Source organism: Tripterygium wilfordii, chromosome 13, assembly GCF_013401445.1.
Source record: "Tripterygium wilfordii isolate XIE 37 chromosome 13, ASM1340144v1, whole genome shotgun sequence".
NCBI lineage: Eukaryota > Viridiplantae > Streptophyta > Magnoliopsida > Celastrales > Celastraceae > Tripterygium > Tripterygium wilfordii.
Genome location: NC_052244.1, coordinates 16956908 through 16974597, shown reverse-complemented (window position 1 = coordinate 16974597; position 17690 = coordinate 16956908). Strand labels below are relative to the sequence as shown.

At 39.7% G+C, this 17690-nt stretch overlaps 3 protein-coding genes across 9 annotated transcripts; 2 read left to right on the top strand and 1 right to left on the bottom strand.

Annotated features, from left to right (window-relative positions):
- The first annotated feature begins 15 nt into the window (after window positions 1-15).
- Window positions 16-2958, top strand: LOC120012102 (EEF1A lysine methyltransferase 4). 4 transcript variants are annotated; one of them, XM_038863365.1, is made up of 10 exons: window positions 16-262; window positions 349-462; window positions 854-922; window positions 1014-1033; window positions 1116-1168; window positions 1250-1307; window positions 1454-1532; window positions 2178-2242; window positions 2344-2480; window positions 2682-2958. In XM_038863365.1, the coding sequence occupies exons 1-10, from the start codon at window positions 85-87 to the stop codon at window positions 2692-2694; spliced, it is 786 nt and encodes a 261-aa protein (XP_038719293.1). In that variant the 5' UTR covers window positions 16-84; the 3' UTR covers window positions 2695-2958. The 4 variants fall into 4 exon arrangements, with proteins under 4 accessions (XP_038719293.1, XP_038719294.1, XP_038719295.1 ...); XM_038863366.1 differs by having other exon boundaries at window positions 18-262; window positions 1277-1307; XM_038863367.1 differs by lacking the exon at window positions 2178-2242 and having other exon boundaries at window positions 21-262.
- Window positions 2959-4902: 1944 nt separating this feature from the next.
- Window positions 4903-8801, bottom strand: LOC120013115 (solute carrier family 25 member 44-like). 3 transcript variants are annotated; one of them, XM_038864790.1, is made up of 6 exons: window positions 8538-8798; window positions 7303-7684; window positions 6519-6775; window positions 6278-6419; window positions 5975-6134; window positions 4903-5326 (listed from the first exon to the last, which is right to left on the bottom strand). In XM_038864790.1, exons 1-6 carry the CDS (start codon window positions 8609-8611, stop codon window positions 5301-5303), a joined length of 1041 nt encoding a protein of 346 aa, XP_038720718.1. In that variant the 5' UTR covers window positions 8612-8798; the 3' UTR covers window positions 4903-5300. The 3 variants fall into 3 exon arrangements, with proteins under 3 accessions (XP_038720718.1, XP_038720719.1, XP_038720720.1); XM_038864791.1 differs by having other exon boundaries at window positions 6519-6715; window positions 8538-8797; XM_038864792.1 differs by lacking the exon at window positions 4903-5326 and having other exon boundaries at window positions 5993-6134; window positions 6238-6419; window positions 8538-8801.
- Window positions 8802-9008: 207 nt separating this feature from the next.
- LOC120013114 (DEAD-box ATP-dependent RNA helicase 46) lies at window positions 9009-16891 on the top strand. 2 transcript variants are annotated; one of them, XM_038864789.1, is made up of 8 exons: window positions 9009-9205; window positions 10036-11293; window positions 11497-11721; window positions 13375-13443; window positions 13972-14241; window positions 14346-14696; window positions 15011-15288; window positions 15505-16891. In XM_038864789.1, the coding sequence occupies exons 2-8, from the start codon at window positions 10049-10051 to the stop codon at window positions 16640-16642; spliced, it is 3576 nt and encodes a 1191-aa protein (XP_038720717.1). In that variant the 5' UTR covers window positions 9009-9205; window positions 10036-10048; the 3' UTR covers window positions 16643-16891. The 2 variants fall into 2 exon arrangements, with proteins under 2 accessions (XP_038720717.1, XP_038720716.1); XM_038864788.1 differs by having other exon boundaries at window positions 9009-9245.
- Window positions 16892-17690: the final 799 nt, after the last annotated feature.

The window sequence follows — 17690 nt, the reverse complement described above, 5'->3', positions numbered from 1 at the left end:
ATGAGTTGGCGAGTGTTCCAAAGAGTCGGCAAAGCTTGAAAAACCAACCGAATTCTTCCATTTCGCCGGAAGAGAGGTAGAGAAATGTCGATGGGAACGTCCACGCAGGCATACGGTGAGCCCTGGTACTGGGACAACCGCTATGCCAACGAATCAGGACCGTTTGATTGGTACCAGAAATACCCTTCCTTAGCTCCATTGATCCGCCATTGCATCCCTCTCCACCACCACCGCGTCCTCGTGGTCGGTTGCGGCAACTCAAGTATATATCATGATCTCTCTTTCTCAGATCTGAACGATTTTTCCAAATTTATATTTCCGTTATGATGTTTCTTTGCAATTGTACAGCTTTCAGCGTAGGTATGGTGGATGATGGTTACGAAGACGTGGTGAACATTGATATATCGTCGGTGGTGATCGAAGCTATGCAGAAGAAGTATCCCAATCGTCCTCAGCTCAAATGTATCATTTTCTACTTTTTATGTTATACAAACCCATTAAAAATTAAATTTTTACGCGGTTTAGCTCAGAACTATGTCTTCTGATATCCTTTTGTAAGCTCAGAACTCTGTATATCGTTTTTTACATCTACATAGAGTAGCATCGAAGCCCTAGTTTGATATTTCTGGTTTCGGAGTTTTAGTCTGCTTTGCAAAGTGCCAGCTGAGAGTTTGATGTAGAAGTAGAACCAATTGGCGGTTCTCGGTAACAAATTTCGGAGCTGTTGTTACTCGTTTTCTCTTTTGGTGTTTTGAAGTTTAAACTGCACTCTTTTTCTCATGGGGTAGTGAGTTTTTGATGTATGGGGTTATATTATTTTTAGAAAACTTCTAATTTCCTAGTGATCAAGCAGATATCAGGATGGATGCTCGAGACATGAGTTCTTTTCAAACAGGTTCATTTCATGCGGTTGTTGATAAAGGTACCTTCACACTCTTTGACTCCCTTATTTATTTGTATGTATGACGTTGGAGCTTTTGTTTGACGGTCCTTTCTTTCACGTGTATTCTCAGGGACGCTGGACTCTATATTGGTGAGTTCTGTGTAGCATTGCTTTCTATAAATTTTGATGTGACTTGATTGCTTATTATGGAATTTTTATTTATCTATTTTAGTGTGGGAATAATTCACGACAAAATGCGAAGCAGATGCTTGATGAAGTGTGGAGGTATCCTATATCAACAATTGTGCAATTGCTTTACTCTTCACTTTTGCGCTGGTATTTGCTTCCTTGATTTGTTCATCATATATTGAAGCAGTTGATGACAAACTATAGGGTCCTTAAGGATAAAGGCGTCTATATTCTGGTGAGTGTTTCTTATCTGCTTTCCTCCTCATATACAACATAAACTCTAGGCCACATTTGGTTTACTAGGATTCAATGAGAATGGAAATCAAATTTCCAAGTAATCCCAATGGCAAGTTTAACCATAACTTATCTGTTTCCGTGCAGATCACATATGGATCTCCAACTTATCGCCTGTCTTTGTTGAGGGAATCATGCCTGTGGCGGGTAAAACTTCACGTGATAGGTTGGTCTAATTTTCAAATAAGTAATCTGATGTTTATTCAGAGAAAAAAATGACAGCGATGATGTCTGTACACGTATTTAGTAAAGGACTAAGTCCAAGACTGGAGGCTAACTTGCAGATACATCAACATCAAGACCTTTATCCCAAACAATGTTGGGGTCAGCTACATAAATTGATATGAGAATTTATTAAGAAAACGAATATCATAGACTCAAACACATTTTGTTAATGCTGTTTCTTATTGCATTTTGTAGTTCAATAGGAAGTTTTGAAGGATGATGCTTGAGGTCATCTTCTTATGCTTTGCACTTAAGTTCTTATACACAACTTATGTCTAGAAACTCAACTGCTAAGACTGTCATGTTAAATGCTTAATCAATGTGTCTATCTTGATAATGTGCCTTTTTCACATTTTCCCTTCCCTTTCCTCTTACTCCTTGAAAATGACTGAGTGAAACTGTGAGGAAAGGAGGAGCTTATATGGGTTTTAGATGGTCTATAGGTAAGTTCTTTAAAACTAGTTAGCTGCTCTAGGTGTCAAACCACAACAACTTGGCATCTTTTCTTGTACTGCATTGAAGATATAACTGTCTTCAAAAGGAGAAATTCTTAAGTTTTTTGACATTTATTATTTTAACTGTGCAGACTGGTTGTTCACCCTGCATTCTCTTTCATTCATGCATTCTGTCATAGCCTCTCAATACTTCCTGGTTATTGTCATCCTCATGTCTCAATTTTTTGTTGAGCGGAGCCTTACAAAAAATAGCAAAATAGCAAAATAAATAAATGGCTATCTGTTTGTCATATGCAGATAAACTTATTGCAGAAGAGCACACTGAACAGCCAACTTGGGAACTTACTAACCCTGTTCCATTGGAAGATGGAAGCTCATTGGAAGAAGTACTTGGAAAGCACCGCGATGTCCATTACATTTATGTTTGTACGAAGGTTGGTAGCAACAGTTTCACTTCTCTGAAGCGCATTAGTTTCTGTCACCATAAAGTATAGACGAAAACTTAAAATGCTTGAACAGACAGTGTAAGGAAATATTTATGGACACACTCCAGAAAAGTGGGTAAATTTAGCTGCATCCAACCTTTGTTTTGGCCACTCATTGACTTTCTTGTTTTTTATCCTCTATCTCTGAAGGATGATTCTTTAGGGCCAGATGCGGGACATTAAGCGGCAACTACGGGAAGAAGATAAGTGTCCCCAACATTTTGTGTTGTGATTATTTTTTCAATTGTTAGAACAACATAAAATGTCATCTGGAGATTGCTAGTTTTTGTTTCATTTCGTGATGTAGTAGTCATAAATCGTATTCATAAGCTATTAAAATGTATGTTGACCTGATCTTCCACAAACTTGTGATTCTATTTCTTGTAATCTATTTATTGATTCTTGAAGTGCTGTGCAGTTGATCCAATCATGGCAACATGTTGAAGTTTTATACTTTGCATGTGTGATAGAACAACGCTTTTAGCCAGTGAATGAATCTTTATAAAATTCAAATGCTCTGCTTTTTCAGCACATGATGACTTGGATATGAATATTTCTATGATATGCCAACTTTTTTTCTTCTTCATGATAATTAGCTGGCTGCGTCGAGCACTGTCTTAGTCTAGACACCAGGAAAAGCGTTAATTATCCGTACAGAATGCCTATGTTCGTTGGGATGAGCTAATTATCTTACTGACTCCGTCTGGGATGACTGATGAGCTAAGATTTAGAACTATATAGTATTTTCTCTAATATATCTACAATTGTTGGGTGTGGTGGTACTAAAATTCATAAATTCATATATACTATAACCTACTTCTACTAGATCACCTAATCATTAATATACCTAAGAAGAGTGTGCTTCATGATCTCTAGTCTTTGTTGGTGGTGAGAGTAGTGCACCTAATCATTAATATACCCAAGGAGAGTGTGCTTCATCTCCGACTCTCTGTTGGTGTTGAGACTTAAGAGTAGTGTCAAGTGCGAGTGTGTGAGGAGTTGATGTTTAAGTTGGCATCCTATAACCCAAAATTGAAACTTTCAACTAGGTTGTCCGATCTCTGTGTCTACTAATACTTTTGGCTGGGGGGATTGGGATTGGGATTGGGATTGGGATTGGGATTGGGATTGTGGGCTAGTAGATTAACACGAACAGTTTTAGGATTGTGATTGGGCTTGGGTCTGGGCCTATGATTGCTCAGAAGAGTGATGCTTTGAACTACAAATCCAGTTCCATAAACATAAAAGACATTGCCGACTCAAAGGTCAGCATTAGCAAGCATAAGTTGATGAGCGGAAAACACTACCAGTGAATTGAAAATGAAGAAATGTTGCATCTAGACTTGTCGTGATAACCTCGACCATAGTAATAATACATGGAAACACTTAATGCATGACCCCAATACCATTTTTTTTGGGTATAAATATTGGCGATTATGTCCTCCTACATATTGGCAACGGAGCAATGGGATTCCTCTACTCGGCTTTTCTTCTCCTAATTTCAATTTTTTGGGTGTTTTTCCACTTCTCATCTGCTCTAGTGACCCTCCTCCATGATGATGTGCTTTATATCTTTTGTGACCATGCCACCAATCCAAATTTCTGCCAAAACACTCTCAACGACTATGCAACAACAATACAAACAGGCGACGATGATTTGGATGAAATAGGCAGAATTACCATCAAGTTAGCAACAGAAAAGGCAAGAGTTAATGAGATCATTCAGGACGTCAAGGATTGCCTTTCCGAGTGCGTCACCTGTTACAAAGTTGCAGTCGACAAGTTAGGAGGAGCTTACTCGTTGTATCATAGCAAGGATTACCAGGCTATGCTAGATTTGGTGCATGATGCAATGAACAAAACGCAGAAATGCGAAGCCTGCTTCAATAGAGATCCCCCGTCTCCTCTGACATACTACAATCAGGATATGCTCTGGCTCATTGAAATGGCAGCCGAGGCTCTGTTTTTTTTCCTCGATGACGTTGAACCGTAGACCCCGGATTTGCTCATATCACGAAGTGTTTCTTGCAAACTATAAATCACTTCGCATGGTAACCAGTAGTAGTAGTATTCTCTTTATGAATAGTAGAGTTCAATAAAATCGGTTCTAAGACTATATGAATCAAAAGTGGTGTTCTGCAAGAACTCCTCTGTTATTTTTCTCAGGATTGATCAGCCCGGGATGGGAAGTACCATTCCTGTACCTTTTCTCAATTCTGCATTTGCTGTAAGTAATCAAAAGAACCCTAAGAAACTTAAACCCTCTTGTAAAGCACTAAAAGTTGCATACAGTGTTAACAAACAACCAAACTCACATTCTCTATTATTCTTTGTTAAAAGGCAGATAGAATATGGATGCATTCAGTGAGGATGAATAAAACGCTTCGAATCTAAATTTACTTTTAATGAACTTGAGGACATAATAGTACATGACAGGCTAAACATGTACTGAGAAGGGTCAACATAAACTAGATGGAAATTTTATGCCCACATTCAACTTTCAAGCTTCGAGGAGCCTAAATAAGTATATTGCGATGAATAAATACAATTCACACCTTCTCATCTCAGAAACAGAGAAGGAAATGAATGCATAAAGAAACACCTCTAAATTAACTATCTGCCTAATAAAGTCAGTACTGCCATTGCGTGGAACTTGAAAAGTCATCCATATATCTCAGAGTCCTGTCAAAGTCGTCATAAGCGAATCATCTCCATTCAGAAAAATTACAGTGATAGAGCCAACCTGCATTTCTCCTCCCACCTAAGGTGTCACGCTTGCTTTATGGATAGTCTCTCTGATGAAAACAAGAAGAAAGAAAAAATAATCAGGAAAAAGTAGGCACTGCAATTAACTTTACCATGTCTGCTCTTTCAAGTTTCAAGAGATTGAAAAGGCTCGTCAAGAAATTAACATAAACAATTATGTGCAATATAGGTAAATGGCCGACTATAAACAAATACATATAAACACCAATGTTCCTCTGCAAACAATCGTATATTAGTTTATTCAAAGTAAAATAGAAAGGGCACTTTAAAATTGCTTGTTCTTTCACGATTATAGCACTGCAAAGGTTCAGAATTTCTCGTAGACATCACTTCTCTATCTGGGTCCATCATTATAACATAGTTCCTTGTCGAGGATGGAAGAGGTAACTCTACATCTCGTCACAAGTAGGAATTCCGAAGACGACAAAGATGATACAAGTATTGATGCTACGGGCTACAAACAATGATTTCTCTTTTTTGTGCTGTAGTATAATACTATCATGAATCAAGGACCATGTCACAAGCAATTAGGTAGCCGACTAGCCGCATAAACGCAAACATGTATAGAAAAAAAAAACATTCGAGCGAGCAAGAAATAACTTAGTTCATATGCTAAAATAACCCTGGATGTGAATGACTTGATAAACAAAAAAAAAAATAATGGGAGAGGAACATACTTATCAATTCATATGTAACAATCATTGTAGTTCCGTAGAGTGACATGTTCAAAAACCGAGGTCCAAATCCTCTATAAAAGCCCCACCACCCATCCTCCTTCATCAGTGCCTTTGCCGTCTTGAGTACTGAAGGTCTTCCGGCACCATAATTATCCATGACCTTCAAAATAACAGCATCCCAGATACAGAAATTGTTAGACTTGCCACAATCATTGCATTTTTAACTTTCCAAACTATACAGTGGATTATGAACTTCTAATTACCCTTGTTAAGGTGGTAACATATGCAACCGATCAAGAGTACCTGAAGTCGTGTCTTTACAGTGTCTATGGGGGTAGTAATAACCGAGGAACAAGCACCAGCCATCATTCCTGCTGTAGCCTGGACAGTAACCATTTCCACATGAGACGGTCTCTTTTCCGTATCATTTCTGTAGCCCAAGCTCCTATTAAAGCACGAACAATATAATGGATACTTAACACTTCCACTCAGGCATTCTAATCATTACAGCATTTAGTCGATCACTTAAAACATTAAGATGCACCTCCAAATGATATGTTGTGCCGCACCATAGGCACCCCACCAGAGTGCAGATGCTGGGGACTGGGTCACAACTGTCAATAGAAATCCTCTATATAGACCACGTAAGCCTTCAGCTCTGACCACTTTACGTATAACATCAAATGGCCCATTGCATAATGACGTCCCGGGAAGTCCTTGCACCATCAGTCTCTGACAAATCTGAGAATGCATCATGTAGAATTGTATCGCGGGCGATGGAGGAGTACTCAGCACATAGTTCTAGTGAAAATTTACATTTTAAGCGTAACTAGAAAGCAAAAATCCACAACATGAGGATGATGGCCAAAAAATTCGAGTCATGTTAAACAGGCTCTTATTGACCAGTGTCACAAGAAAGAACTAGCAGATGGATGCTGAAAGTAAAGCATGCTGCATGCCTTCAAATCCGAAGCCATCTTCAGCAAAAACGACATAAGTAAAACAAAGGCGAATTTTTTTTCCCTCAATTGTTATTTCTGCATATACACTAGCCTGAATCATTTTGTAAAAACACTTCTCCAACAGTAGCTCTCAACAACTAAAAAAGGTAAGCAACTTCCAAGGTTCTCGCAGTGGAGGCGGTGTCGAGTAAGGGCAAGACGTTGTATCAATCAAATAAGACTAGAAAATATTTCTGCATCAACCACAAGGTTTCATTTTACTAAGCATTTTGTTTCAATTTTTACTTGCAAAGTGATTTCCATCTTTGTAGAAAATTAGTTCACAACTTCACGAGTGGGAAAATGTATAAAAATCAGTTTGCCTACCACGTCCAGAGGCACATAGTACACCGAAGAAACTAAGTTCGACAACATGCCAGCTGCTCCATTTGCAATGCCAATACGTGTTGCTTCAGGCATATCTAAACTTTCGGTGTATTTAAGCATCATAGATTTTGATACTTCAAGTGACGTCAAAGAGAGCACTCTACCGGGTAATGATCCTATGGCAGAAGTACCAAAACCTTTGAAGATTCCAGGAATACCATCTGTTCTTAATATATGTCTAGTCACTGTCATTCCACTCATGTGAGAGAGTCCAGAACCATCTACTTGCATTCTTGTCTTTACAACAGCCATTGGATGTAATAAGGCCGACTGAGCGGTAAACAGAATGGCCCCAATAACATGAAACCTTGTCTTATCCAGCCTGAAATAAGGATATTGTGAGTAGTTGATATTGGCCTCATCTTGAGTGGATCAATTCAATGTTTATTGGCAAGGAGAAGCTCGTCTATAATTTTATTAACCCATAAGTAGGGTACAACACATGTTAAAATCCCACACATATGATATATCAAATTGGACCCAACAACAGTCAAAGGAAGCCAACAATTGAACTAGTACTCATCCGTATACCATAGTACAGATTTGTCAGTCGAATACCAACAGCAATATTCAGCTTAAAGACGCACTGAGATGTATTCCGCATACATGCACAATGAGCATCCACAATGAGCACAGACATAGTTAAATTGCAAAGCTAATTTATCATATATGTGCCAAGCATTTCCCCAATTTTAACAAAACATTGTTTTCATCAAAATTTCAAAATATGACCATACTAAAATTCTAAGCATCTCACACATTCAGCATAAAATGGAGTTTGAACACTCTAAAAGTAGAGGATACTATTACCTATCAGATGCCCCTTCAGTCATAACTCATAACTGATATAGACAACAATATGGACATGTTACAAATCCATAAATATCTTTGAAACAATTTTGTTTTGATTGACCAATACTTTGAAGAAACAATCTTTTAATCAAGTCGAGCCACCAAAAACACCAAACAATTTTTTTAACTGAACTAGTATTAGAATACCAAATACATAAAAGAGTACGATACTCTATGTATTGGAAAACACAAGCAAAATCTCGTAAACCTCAATGAGCGTCTCATAATAGTTTCTTAAACATGTGATCGCGTGTGAAACAGAAAAATAAATGATTCACTAGAGCTAATTTGGAAAACTGAGATGAAATGTGAGACAGACGAACCTGTCCCAGTTGACGTCGGTGTCGGCAAGTGCCAACTCTGGCACAGATGCAGCAGCGTCAACCTCCACAACCATCAAAATCTCTCTCCAGCTCCAACTCAAATATTTTCTTTGCAGCTCTGTCCACGGCTACTGCAACTGAACCGACTCTGCCTTGCTTCTTCGCCTCTTCGGTTTCTTTCGGAGGGAGAAATCGTAGAGTATTACTAATTTGTAAAACGCGCCGGAGAACGCTTGGGAAAGTTCCAGGCTTCCAGCCTTGTCAATTTGGTGGGCATTAATTTCAGTAATATTGTTGGACTCAATTTGGCCCAAATATATAGTTTTTGGGCTTCTTCAATCCTTCTTTGAAAAGAACTCGCTCTGGTCCAAATAGAGTTTATGGGCTCGAAAAAACCCGTTTGGCACAACCACCTCCAGGCTATACCTTTTTCCCTTCATTGGAGTGGAGTCTCGTTTTTTTTTTTCCTTTCCTTTTATTTTTTCTCCTCGTCGTTTTCTTTAGTTTTTGTTCGAGTTGCCTGCAGCCTTGCAGGAGACTTGAATCAATTTAGGGTTTATATATGCAAGTGAGAAACATACGTCATTCGAAATTTCATACTTTCAACGAGGTTTGTAAATTTTGAAGGAGTTCGGGCAACCTTTGTCACTACTCATACTTTCAACGAGGTTTGCAAATTTTGGAGGAGTTCGGGCAACCTTTGTCGATGTAGTGTTTCTACGTTTCATGTTTGGTTTTTCGGATAGATGCCATATATTTTTAAAAGCGATTTTCGTTTTGCTGATTTTATTGCTGGTTGATTAATACTGCTGTTATCATCTGAGTTGCCATCTTTATTAGGGTTTTTGGTGTATTTTGTTTTTGTGTTCTGAGAACCCGTTAGCGGTAATGAAGAATCAAGATACCGTATCTAATAATCCTTTGGAGTTTCTCTGATGATTCATCGGAAACCAACAAAGCCTGATTTATCAAAAGTTTAATGTTTACATTCCAAACCATGCAATTAGATTTGAACTGTTTGTCTTTTTTTTCGCTGTTTCAACTCCTGATTTATGGGTCTTTGTTATATATCAATGCTGCTATGTATGTTTGTGCTGCTGATGTTTCTTTTTTTGTTTGCGTATTTTTGGAAAATCAAAATACTCCTCGTGTTTTTGGAGTCCTCTGTTACCTGTTTTTAAACAAACTCTAATTCCAAAAACTACCGTAGTTTACTAACTTGATGTTGAATGATCACACCTCAAAGACCTGAAAAGATGTCGAAAGAGGGTCAACACTGGCTATTTCTCTGATCTTTGATTGTCCCTTATTTCTTCTACGTGTTTGCATAAATTGGCTTTCGTACAGCGATTTCATGGTTGCTGCCAGCCCATTTTCTATAGCTAGCTTACATGTGAAAGAAATGTCCATTGAGGGACGGGGGTGTTATATTATAGATTGAAATACCATAGACAGGTTTTAGTTCATCCATTTTAGATGTGAGAACTTTATTTTGTAGATAGCGACTGGATATGGAAACAACGGAAGCAGCTCAGGGTTCCCTTGGTCCACGTTATGCTCCTGATGACCCTTCTCTTCCGAAACCGTGGAAGGGACTGATTGATGGAAGCACTGGACTTTTATATTACTGGAACCCTGAAACAAATATCACCCAGTATGAAAAGCCAGCTTCGTTGCCTCCTCCTTTGCCTTCAGGCCAGTCACCCTCGACTTCTACTCCTAAGCTGGCTCCAATTCCTGTTGTTAATTCGACACAACCAGATGGTGTGGTGGCTCAGCAAGGGCAGCAGCAAGTAACACAATTTACTCAACCTCAGGGACAACATTTTAGTCAGTTATCTCAACAACATGGGCAAATAATGGCTCAGCAGCAAGGTCATAGTGTCCAGGTTTTCGATCAGCATGCATTACAACATCAGGGTCAACAATCGGGGCAAGTCATCCAACAGACAGGGCAATTTGCTCCACAGCAATTGAGGCCCCAGATGGTGCAGTATCCTGGTCAGCATATCCTATCATATTCATATATGGGGCCACAGGTGCCTCAACAAGCAGGCCAGAAAATGCCTCAGCAACTGGGACATACAATGCAACAACATGCCTTTCAGCAGATGCCACAGCAACTAGGTCAGCAAACACTGCAGCATCAAAGCTCACAGATGCGACAGCCACAACAAGGACATCAATATATCTCTCAGCAGTATTTGGGATATCAGCAAAGCATGCTTCCTCAAGGACAACAAAATTTGCAGCAACAGACTCAAGCTAGTGGTCAGGGGCAGCCGATTCCTAATCAACAAGAGTATAAGGCGGCAGTCCCAAAGAAGGAAGAAGTTGATTATCCTCAAAACCAAAAAGGGTTTTCTCCTTTTCAGCAGACTAGCAGATCACCTTCTCAAAATCCTCCTGCTGGAACCCTTTCCATTCAAATGCCACCGATAGGAGCTCACATGGGTCAAACTGCACATTTTAGTGGCTCCTCAGTCAACATACAGCAGCATGCCTCTGTGTTGCAGCAATCTGAGCCAGATAATATGATTCACCAACAACATGATGCTAGGTTTCAGAATCAGATGGACCCAGCTACGATTCATGGTCAGCAGTCTACTGCTGCTCCAACTGGGTTGAATATGGGTAATGAGGATTTGCCTGGTAGAGCTGGCAATGATTACTACTTCAATTCCAATAAGGAAGGGCAAGTAATGAGTCCCCATCAGCCCAAGCTTGCTGCCATACCACTGCCAAGGAATCAACAGGTTTATATACACATGTATTCTGTTTTCTGCTTCATTGGACCATATCAATTTGAGTAGTTCTGGTGCAAGGTATTCTATGAATGGATGAGAGTCTGTCATCTGTTTCATGACTCCAAGTAAATGGGAGCTGGCAGCATTAGTGGAAAGTGTTTGCAAACATCGGTAATTTACATATTCTAATTGAAATTGGTGGTGTTTTGCAGGAAATGAGGTTCGGTGGTGCTTCATTTCAGCATGTGGCACCTGGTCGTGCTAGTGAATTAAAAGCCTTTGCAGGGCATCCCATGCATAACACGAATGGTCCGGCAGCTGGTGCCCCAACATTTTCAAGTCATGCGATGATCAGGCCTCCATTTGTTGGATCTTCTGATGTTACTAATCTGTCACCCGTTCAACTTTACCTTCAACAACATGAAGTCACTGCAACAGTTTGTATCTTACTGCCTGTGTTGCCCCTGCATTTTAACATGCTAGTGTTAATTTTTTATTAATTATTTTGAATTAAGTGTGAAAGGCTAGTATGCCAAGTTTTTGGTTGGCTATCAGGTAGTTGAGAGTACATCATGAAAAATAGCAGTAGGGGTAATGTGGAATACATTGACTTTTTCTTTTTGATCAAATGAGCATGTCTTTCCATAAAAAAAGAGCATGTCTTAAAAACTGAAAAAGAAACTAAATTGCTAACGTGGAATGATAATTGCGGATAAATGGTTTTGATGTCAAGACGCACTCTAAAATAGGGTGAGAGAGAGGGAGAAGGATTGAGAAGTGGAGTCAGTTGTCTTACATATAAGCATCTAGCAAGTTCCCGGGGAGAAGATCAAAAAAAAAAACTCATTCTTTCTCGCAGGTAGCTGCTACAGCTTTGATTTGATTTCATATGTTGAGTATTCTATTTTTTATTGCCCCACAAGTAAATTGAAAGTCTTCTTTATCTGCTATAGACATAGATAGGAGATCTGGTGATTTTAATTGATTTAGTTGAAAGTTTTACTGCTTTGTGATAAAAAAATTAATATGACCTACAAACAGCCAGACCATTCATGCCATCTCTCCTTTCTGTTTGCACTTTATCTCTTGTCATCGTCATCACCATTTCTAAAGTCTTAGTCCTAAACAATTTGTGACTACATGAACCCATAAGAAAAGTGTTAGAATCCACCAAGTGGATTTTCCTTAGGAATTTGTTCTGATCTATAGTTGCTCTGTGAACTAATCCCATGTCATTCTTATCACTTCCGCCCATGCCTTTTTTAGTGTCCTTTTCTCTGTTTCCTATCTCCTGCTCCTGCTCGAACTTGTTCTACTTTTTGTGCTGGTTCATCATCTCTATATTTTACATAACCAAACCATTTAGGCCATTTTCTTGCATTTTATTTTTGATCAATGGTCCTCCTACTGGAGGTTGAATGACCTCGTTTCTTTCTAGTATCTTCCGTTGTGTAGTCACATATCCGAGTCAACATGTCTGCTACGATAATTTTTTGTGCTTGTTTTCTTATCAGCAACATGCCATATGTATAACACGACTATAGAATTTATCCCTTAATCTCAAGGGTATCCTTCACTCACACGAACCATTGTGCATTCCTCTTCATCCAACCAGCCTTCTGAACTACCCTGTCATTCACGAGGGAATGACACCCAATGCAGAAGCCTCTTGCAGTGGTTGCGAGATATAGGAATGCATGCAGCTTTACACCACACTATTAGGGAGGTGGTTCTTGTGAGTTAAATTCGTGATCCATAGATTGCAATGAAACAACTCTACCACTAAGCCAAGGTTTGCCATTTCATGAATTCATCATGTGCACATTTACATCCTTGAAACGATGTTCATGTGGATACTAAGTTAGATAGCAATTGAAACTTCTCTGTGAATCTTCACTTAATTTATATGATGCGAGAAATAAGAACAACATGTAAAGAGGCTATGTTTTGAAGGCAGCCCACATGTTCAAACATTTAAGGTTCTGTAAGTTTGTCACGGTTTTCAGATTTCTGGAGCATTTTTTAATGCTCTTGGTAGCTTTTTATTTTAATTTATTATTTCCAACAATTTTTCCTCCTTCCTCATACAGGGTGACAACGTTCCAGCACCTTTCATGACTTTTGAAGCCACTGGTTTCCCTCCAGAGATATTGAGGGAGGTAAGCTCTATGTGCAATGCAAATCTATGTTAAATATTGAGGTTAGGGAAATAATAGGAAATTGATGTCTTTCTGGTTTTGTGTGATTAATTTTTATTTGTTTTGAACTCATTGATTTTCACTTATCGCAGGTGCGATATCTGCTCCGGAGGCGGAGCATATGTCGTACGCTGCTCTCATATTGGCATATTTTCTCATCCAACAAGTATTCTGACCTTTGGAGGCTGCAAAATGGATAAGTTGGAGCCTTCCCTGGCATCTTCTAGAAGGATAGTGGGCCCTTTGTCCAAATCACTCCTGATATGACTGGGATTTCTTGCTTATTAGCTCGTCCTCCTATGTCTTTATTGCCTCTTTATTTGCTTCGAGTTGCTTCTGTAAGCAACAATATACTCATGGATTTTAGCTCTCTTTTTCTCCCTCTATCATGATGCATTGTTGAATCTGGTTCATTATACTTATAAGCTTTTAAATTCATGTGTTGTTATCTTGTTTGCTAATTAGTTTTTGTTTACGTTTCTGTTTCAGATTCATTCTGCTGGGTTCTTATCTCCCACGCCAATCCAGGCACAAACATGGCCCATTGCACTTCAAGGTAGAGATATTGTAGCAACTGCTAAAACAGGTTCTGGTAAAACACTGGGTTACTTGATCCCTGCATTCATTCTTCTGAGGCAATGGCGTAATAATCCTCAGAATGGCCCAAAAGTACTGGTTTTAGCTCCAACCAGGGAACTTGCAACACAAATACAGGATGAGGTCATCAAATTTGGCCGCTCTTCAAGGGTCCACTGCACAGTGGGTGTTACAAACTTGATCTTGCTACTATTTAACTGAGACAAATTTTTTTATTATTTTCAGTGAGATAATATCTCTTTGTTTTATTGAATTCTGTGTCTCAGTGCTTGTATGGTGGAGCGCCCAAAGGCCCTCAGCTGAAAGAATTAGATCGGGGAGCAGATATTGTTGTTGCAACTCCTGGTCGACTCAATGATATTCTTGAAATGAAGAGAATTGACTTTGGGCAAGTTTCACTTCTTGTGCTTGATGAGGCAGATCGTATGCTTGACATGGGTTTTGAACCACAGATTCGTAAAATTGTGAATGAGATCCCTCCGCGAAGACAAACGCTTATGTTCACAGCAACCTGGCCAAAAAAAGTAAGGAAAATTGCGAGTGACCTCCTTGTAAATCCTGTCCAGGTGAGCATTGGTAATGTTGATGAACTTGCAGCAAACAAGGCCATCACTCAGGTAATGTTTTAATTATGTTCTTTGTAAAATTTTAAAACAAATGATATTTGGACTGCCCTTTTCTATTTTCGTTGTCTTTGCATGTCTCATTTGTATTTTTTTTCCTTCAGTTTTATTCTCACGATATTACATATGTCTTTGCGATAGCATTGCACTTCAAGTCATTAAGTTTTGTCATTCGGAACATATTCTTGTTGACTGCCGATATTTTTGATGCATTATATAACTCTGAAGGCTTTGACACTGGGTTTTGTTTACTTAGTGCACATAACATATACACATATATAACTCTCAACTAAGACTATAAATTACAGTTTGTTGAAGTAGTCCCACAAATGGAGAAGGAGAAGCGCTTGGAGCAGATCATTAGAGCGCAAGAAAGAGGTTCAAAAATCATTATTTTCTGTTCCACAAAGAAGTTGTGTGACCAGCTGGCACGTAGCATTGGACGTAATTTCAGGGCTGCTGCAATTCACGGAGACAAGTCTCAGGGAGAGAGAGACTGGGTTTTAAACCAGTTCCGGAGTGGAAAGTCCCCAATATTAGTTGCCACTGATGTTGCTGCCCGGGGTCTTGACATTAAAGACATAAGGTAAACTCTCATCTCATCTTTGCTTCCGAGGCACTGAATTTGTTCAAACTGTTGAAAGTTAATTAGACTTGTGGGTTAAGAAAAATGTTCAATCTTGTCTTTTTTGGAGTGTAAGTAGCTCATTGTTTTCGTTCAAAGTGAAAGGAGTGTTCTATTTAGTTTCTGGGCTCTCAAGTAGTGTTATGTCACCAGCCAAAATCTTGTTGTTTTTCACAGGGTAGTAATCAATTATGATTTTCCAAATGGGATGGAGGACTATGTCCACCGTATTGGAAGAACAGGTAGAGCTGGTGCGACTGGAGTTTCATACATCTTTTTCTCGGAGCAGGACTGGAAACAGGCAGCTGATCTAGTTAAATTTTTGGATGGAGCCAACCAGCATGTGCCTCCAGAGGTGCGAGAGATGGCTTTACGTGGTGGACCGGCTTTTTCTAAGGATAGGGGTGGGATAAGCCGTTTTGAGGCTGGTCATAGTGGTGGTGTGCATTGGGATTCAGGAGGCCGTGGGGGAATGAGGGACAATAGCTTTGGTGCACAAGGCGGCATGAGGGAAGGAGACTTTGATGGACGAGGCAGTGGAATGAGGGATGGTGGGTTTGGAGTGCGAGGCGGCATGAGGGACGGTGGCTTTGGTGGTCGAGGTGGTGGAATAAGGGGTGGTGCTTTTGGTGGACGAGGTGGCATGAGGGATGGTGCTTTTGGTGACCGTGGTGGGAGAAGTGATTTTCTTTCTGCCCGTGGAAATAGGGGACGGGGTTTTGGTGGCACTGATGGTGGTAATATTGGCTGGGGCAGAAATGAACGTGGTCCATATGAGCGGCATAACAACTTCAATGGGCGTGGAAGTGGGCGTGGACGTGGGAGATTTGATAGCAGAAGAGATGGTTCTGATAGAAGTAGAGGTAGAAGTTTTAGCCGTAGTCCTGAAAGAGTTCGAACATGGGGTTATAGCAGAAGTCGCAGTCGTAGCCGGAGTAGTAGGAGTCGCAGTCGCAGTTGGTCCCGAGACCGTAGTCGCAGCTGGTCCCGAGACCGTAGTCGCAGCTACAGCCGTAGCCCTTCCCGCAGCCGCAGCCGTGTTCGTAGTCCTTCCCGCAGTCGCAGCCATGGTAACAGTCAAAACCATAGCCGCAGTTATGACAGATACCAGAGGCCACATGAAAAAGAACATAATAGGGATGCAACAATTCCAGAATGTGAGGCTCCTCTTAAACGGGGGACGTCACCCATGTCTCCAGGCATGAAGGAGGAAGCATTTTCAGCAGCTGAGCCAGTGACACAGCTTCCAGTGGTTGATAGCACTGAACTAATGGATGCTGGAGCAGCCCCTGGTCCATCAGTCAGTGCTGAGTGAGTTACATGCCGGTGAGAGTTAATTATATTTTGTTGGGAGTTGAGCATGCTGTCGAATTCTTTGTATGGATACCCTTTTTGACGCTGAGTTGTGGCCACCGCACCTCTAGCCAGGCTGTGATTACCTGCTGATAAATGTGGGATTGATGTTTTATGATTTATTTTTGATAAACATGTTTTCCTCAGACTCTCGTTTTGAACCCACCAATTCATTCAAACCTTGGATGCAATTCAGTTGTGTGTTGTGGAACCGGTGAGCAAACATACTGCGAAGTTGGTCTATGTGCTTCCATTTATTTGAATTGGTCAACATTACCAAAGAAATTATTTTGAAATTAGCTTACTCTTTCATGCTAGAAACTGCATATTATTGCCAAGGAAGATTGAGCAAATCAAATCACATGCACGCATCAATGAAAAGCAAGCAAGGAATATTTTCAAGGAAATTTCGTATTTAGCGATGGCCGGATGGAAGAGCTTTATTGATTTATTGTTTATTTAAGAGCTTTAAAGTACGAATCCTTGCCCTCTATATTTCACTCGGCATCGAATCTCTTTAATAAAACAATTGAAGTGGAACGAAATAAATTCTGGTTCAAAGCATGTACATGAGCAAAGAAAGTAATCAAGTATAGATAATAACCCACTTTCCATGAGAAAAGTATTATGAAGAACCTCAAAAAAATAATCCTAGAGCTCACTTTGTCATTTTTCTTATACCTGGCCTTGCATTCTCATTGGGACCAAATAATGTTTTTTTTGGCCACCGAATTCATTGGCATACCAATTCGATTCCAATACAATGTAGATTGATTCGCAGCAACAACAAATTCAGAACTTAATTTGAAAGTCATATTTTGACCCGGATGTTTTTTGGAAACTCCTAGTAACCAAAGAATGACAAAGTGTTTTTCCTTTCTAGAGAATGGAATGGAATGCAGTGCTTTTCCTTACAAGTAGTGACTGATATGTAATGTTTCACACTAATGAATTAGTCCATTTATATTGTTCACCCCATTATTGAATAATGATAAAAAAAAATAAAAATC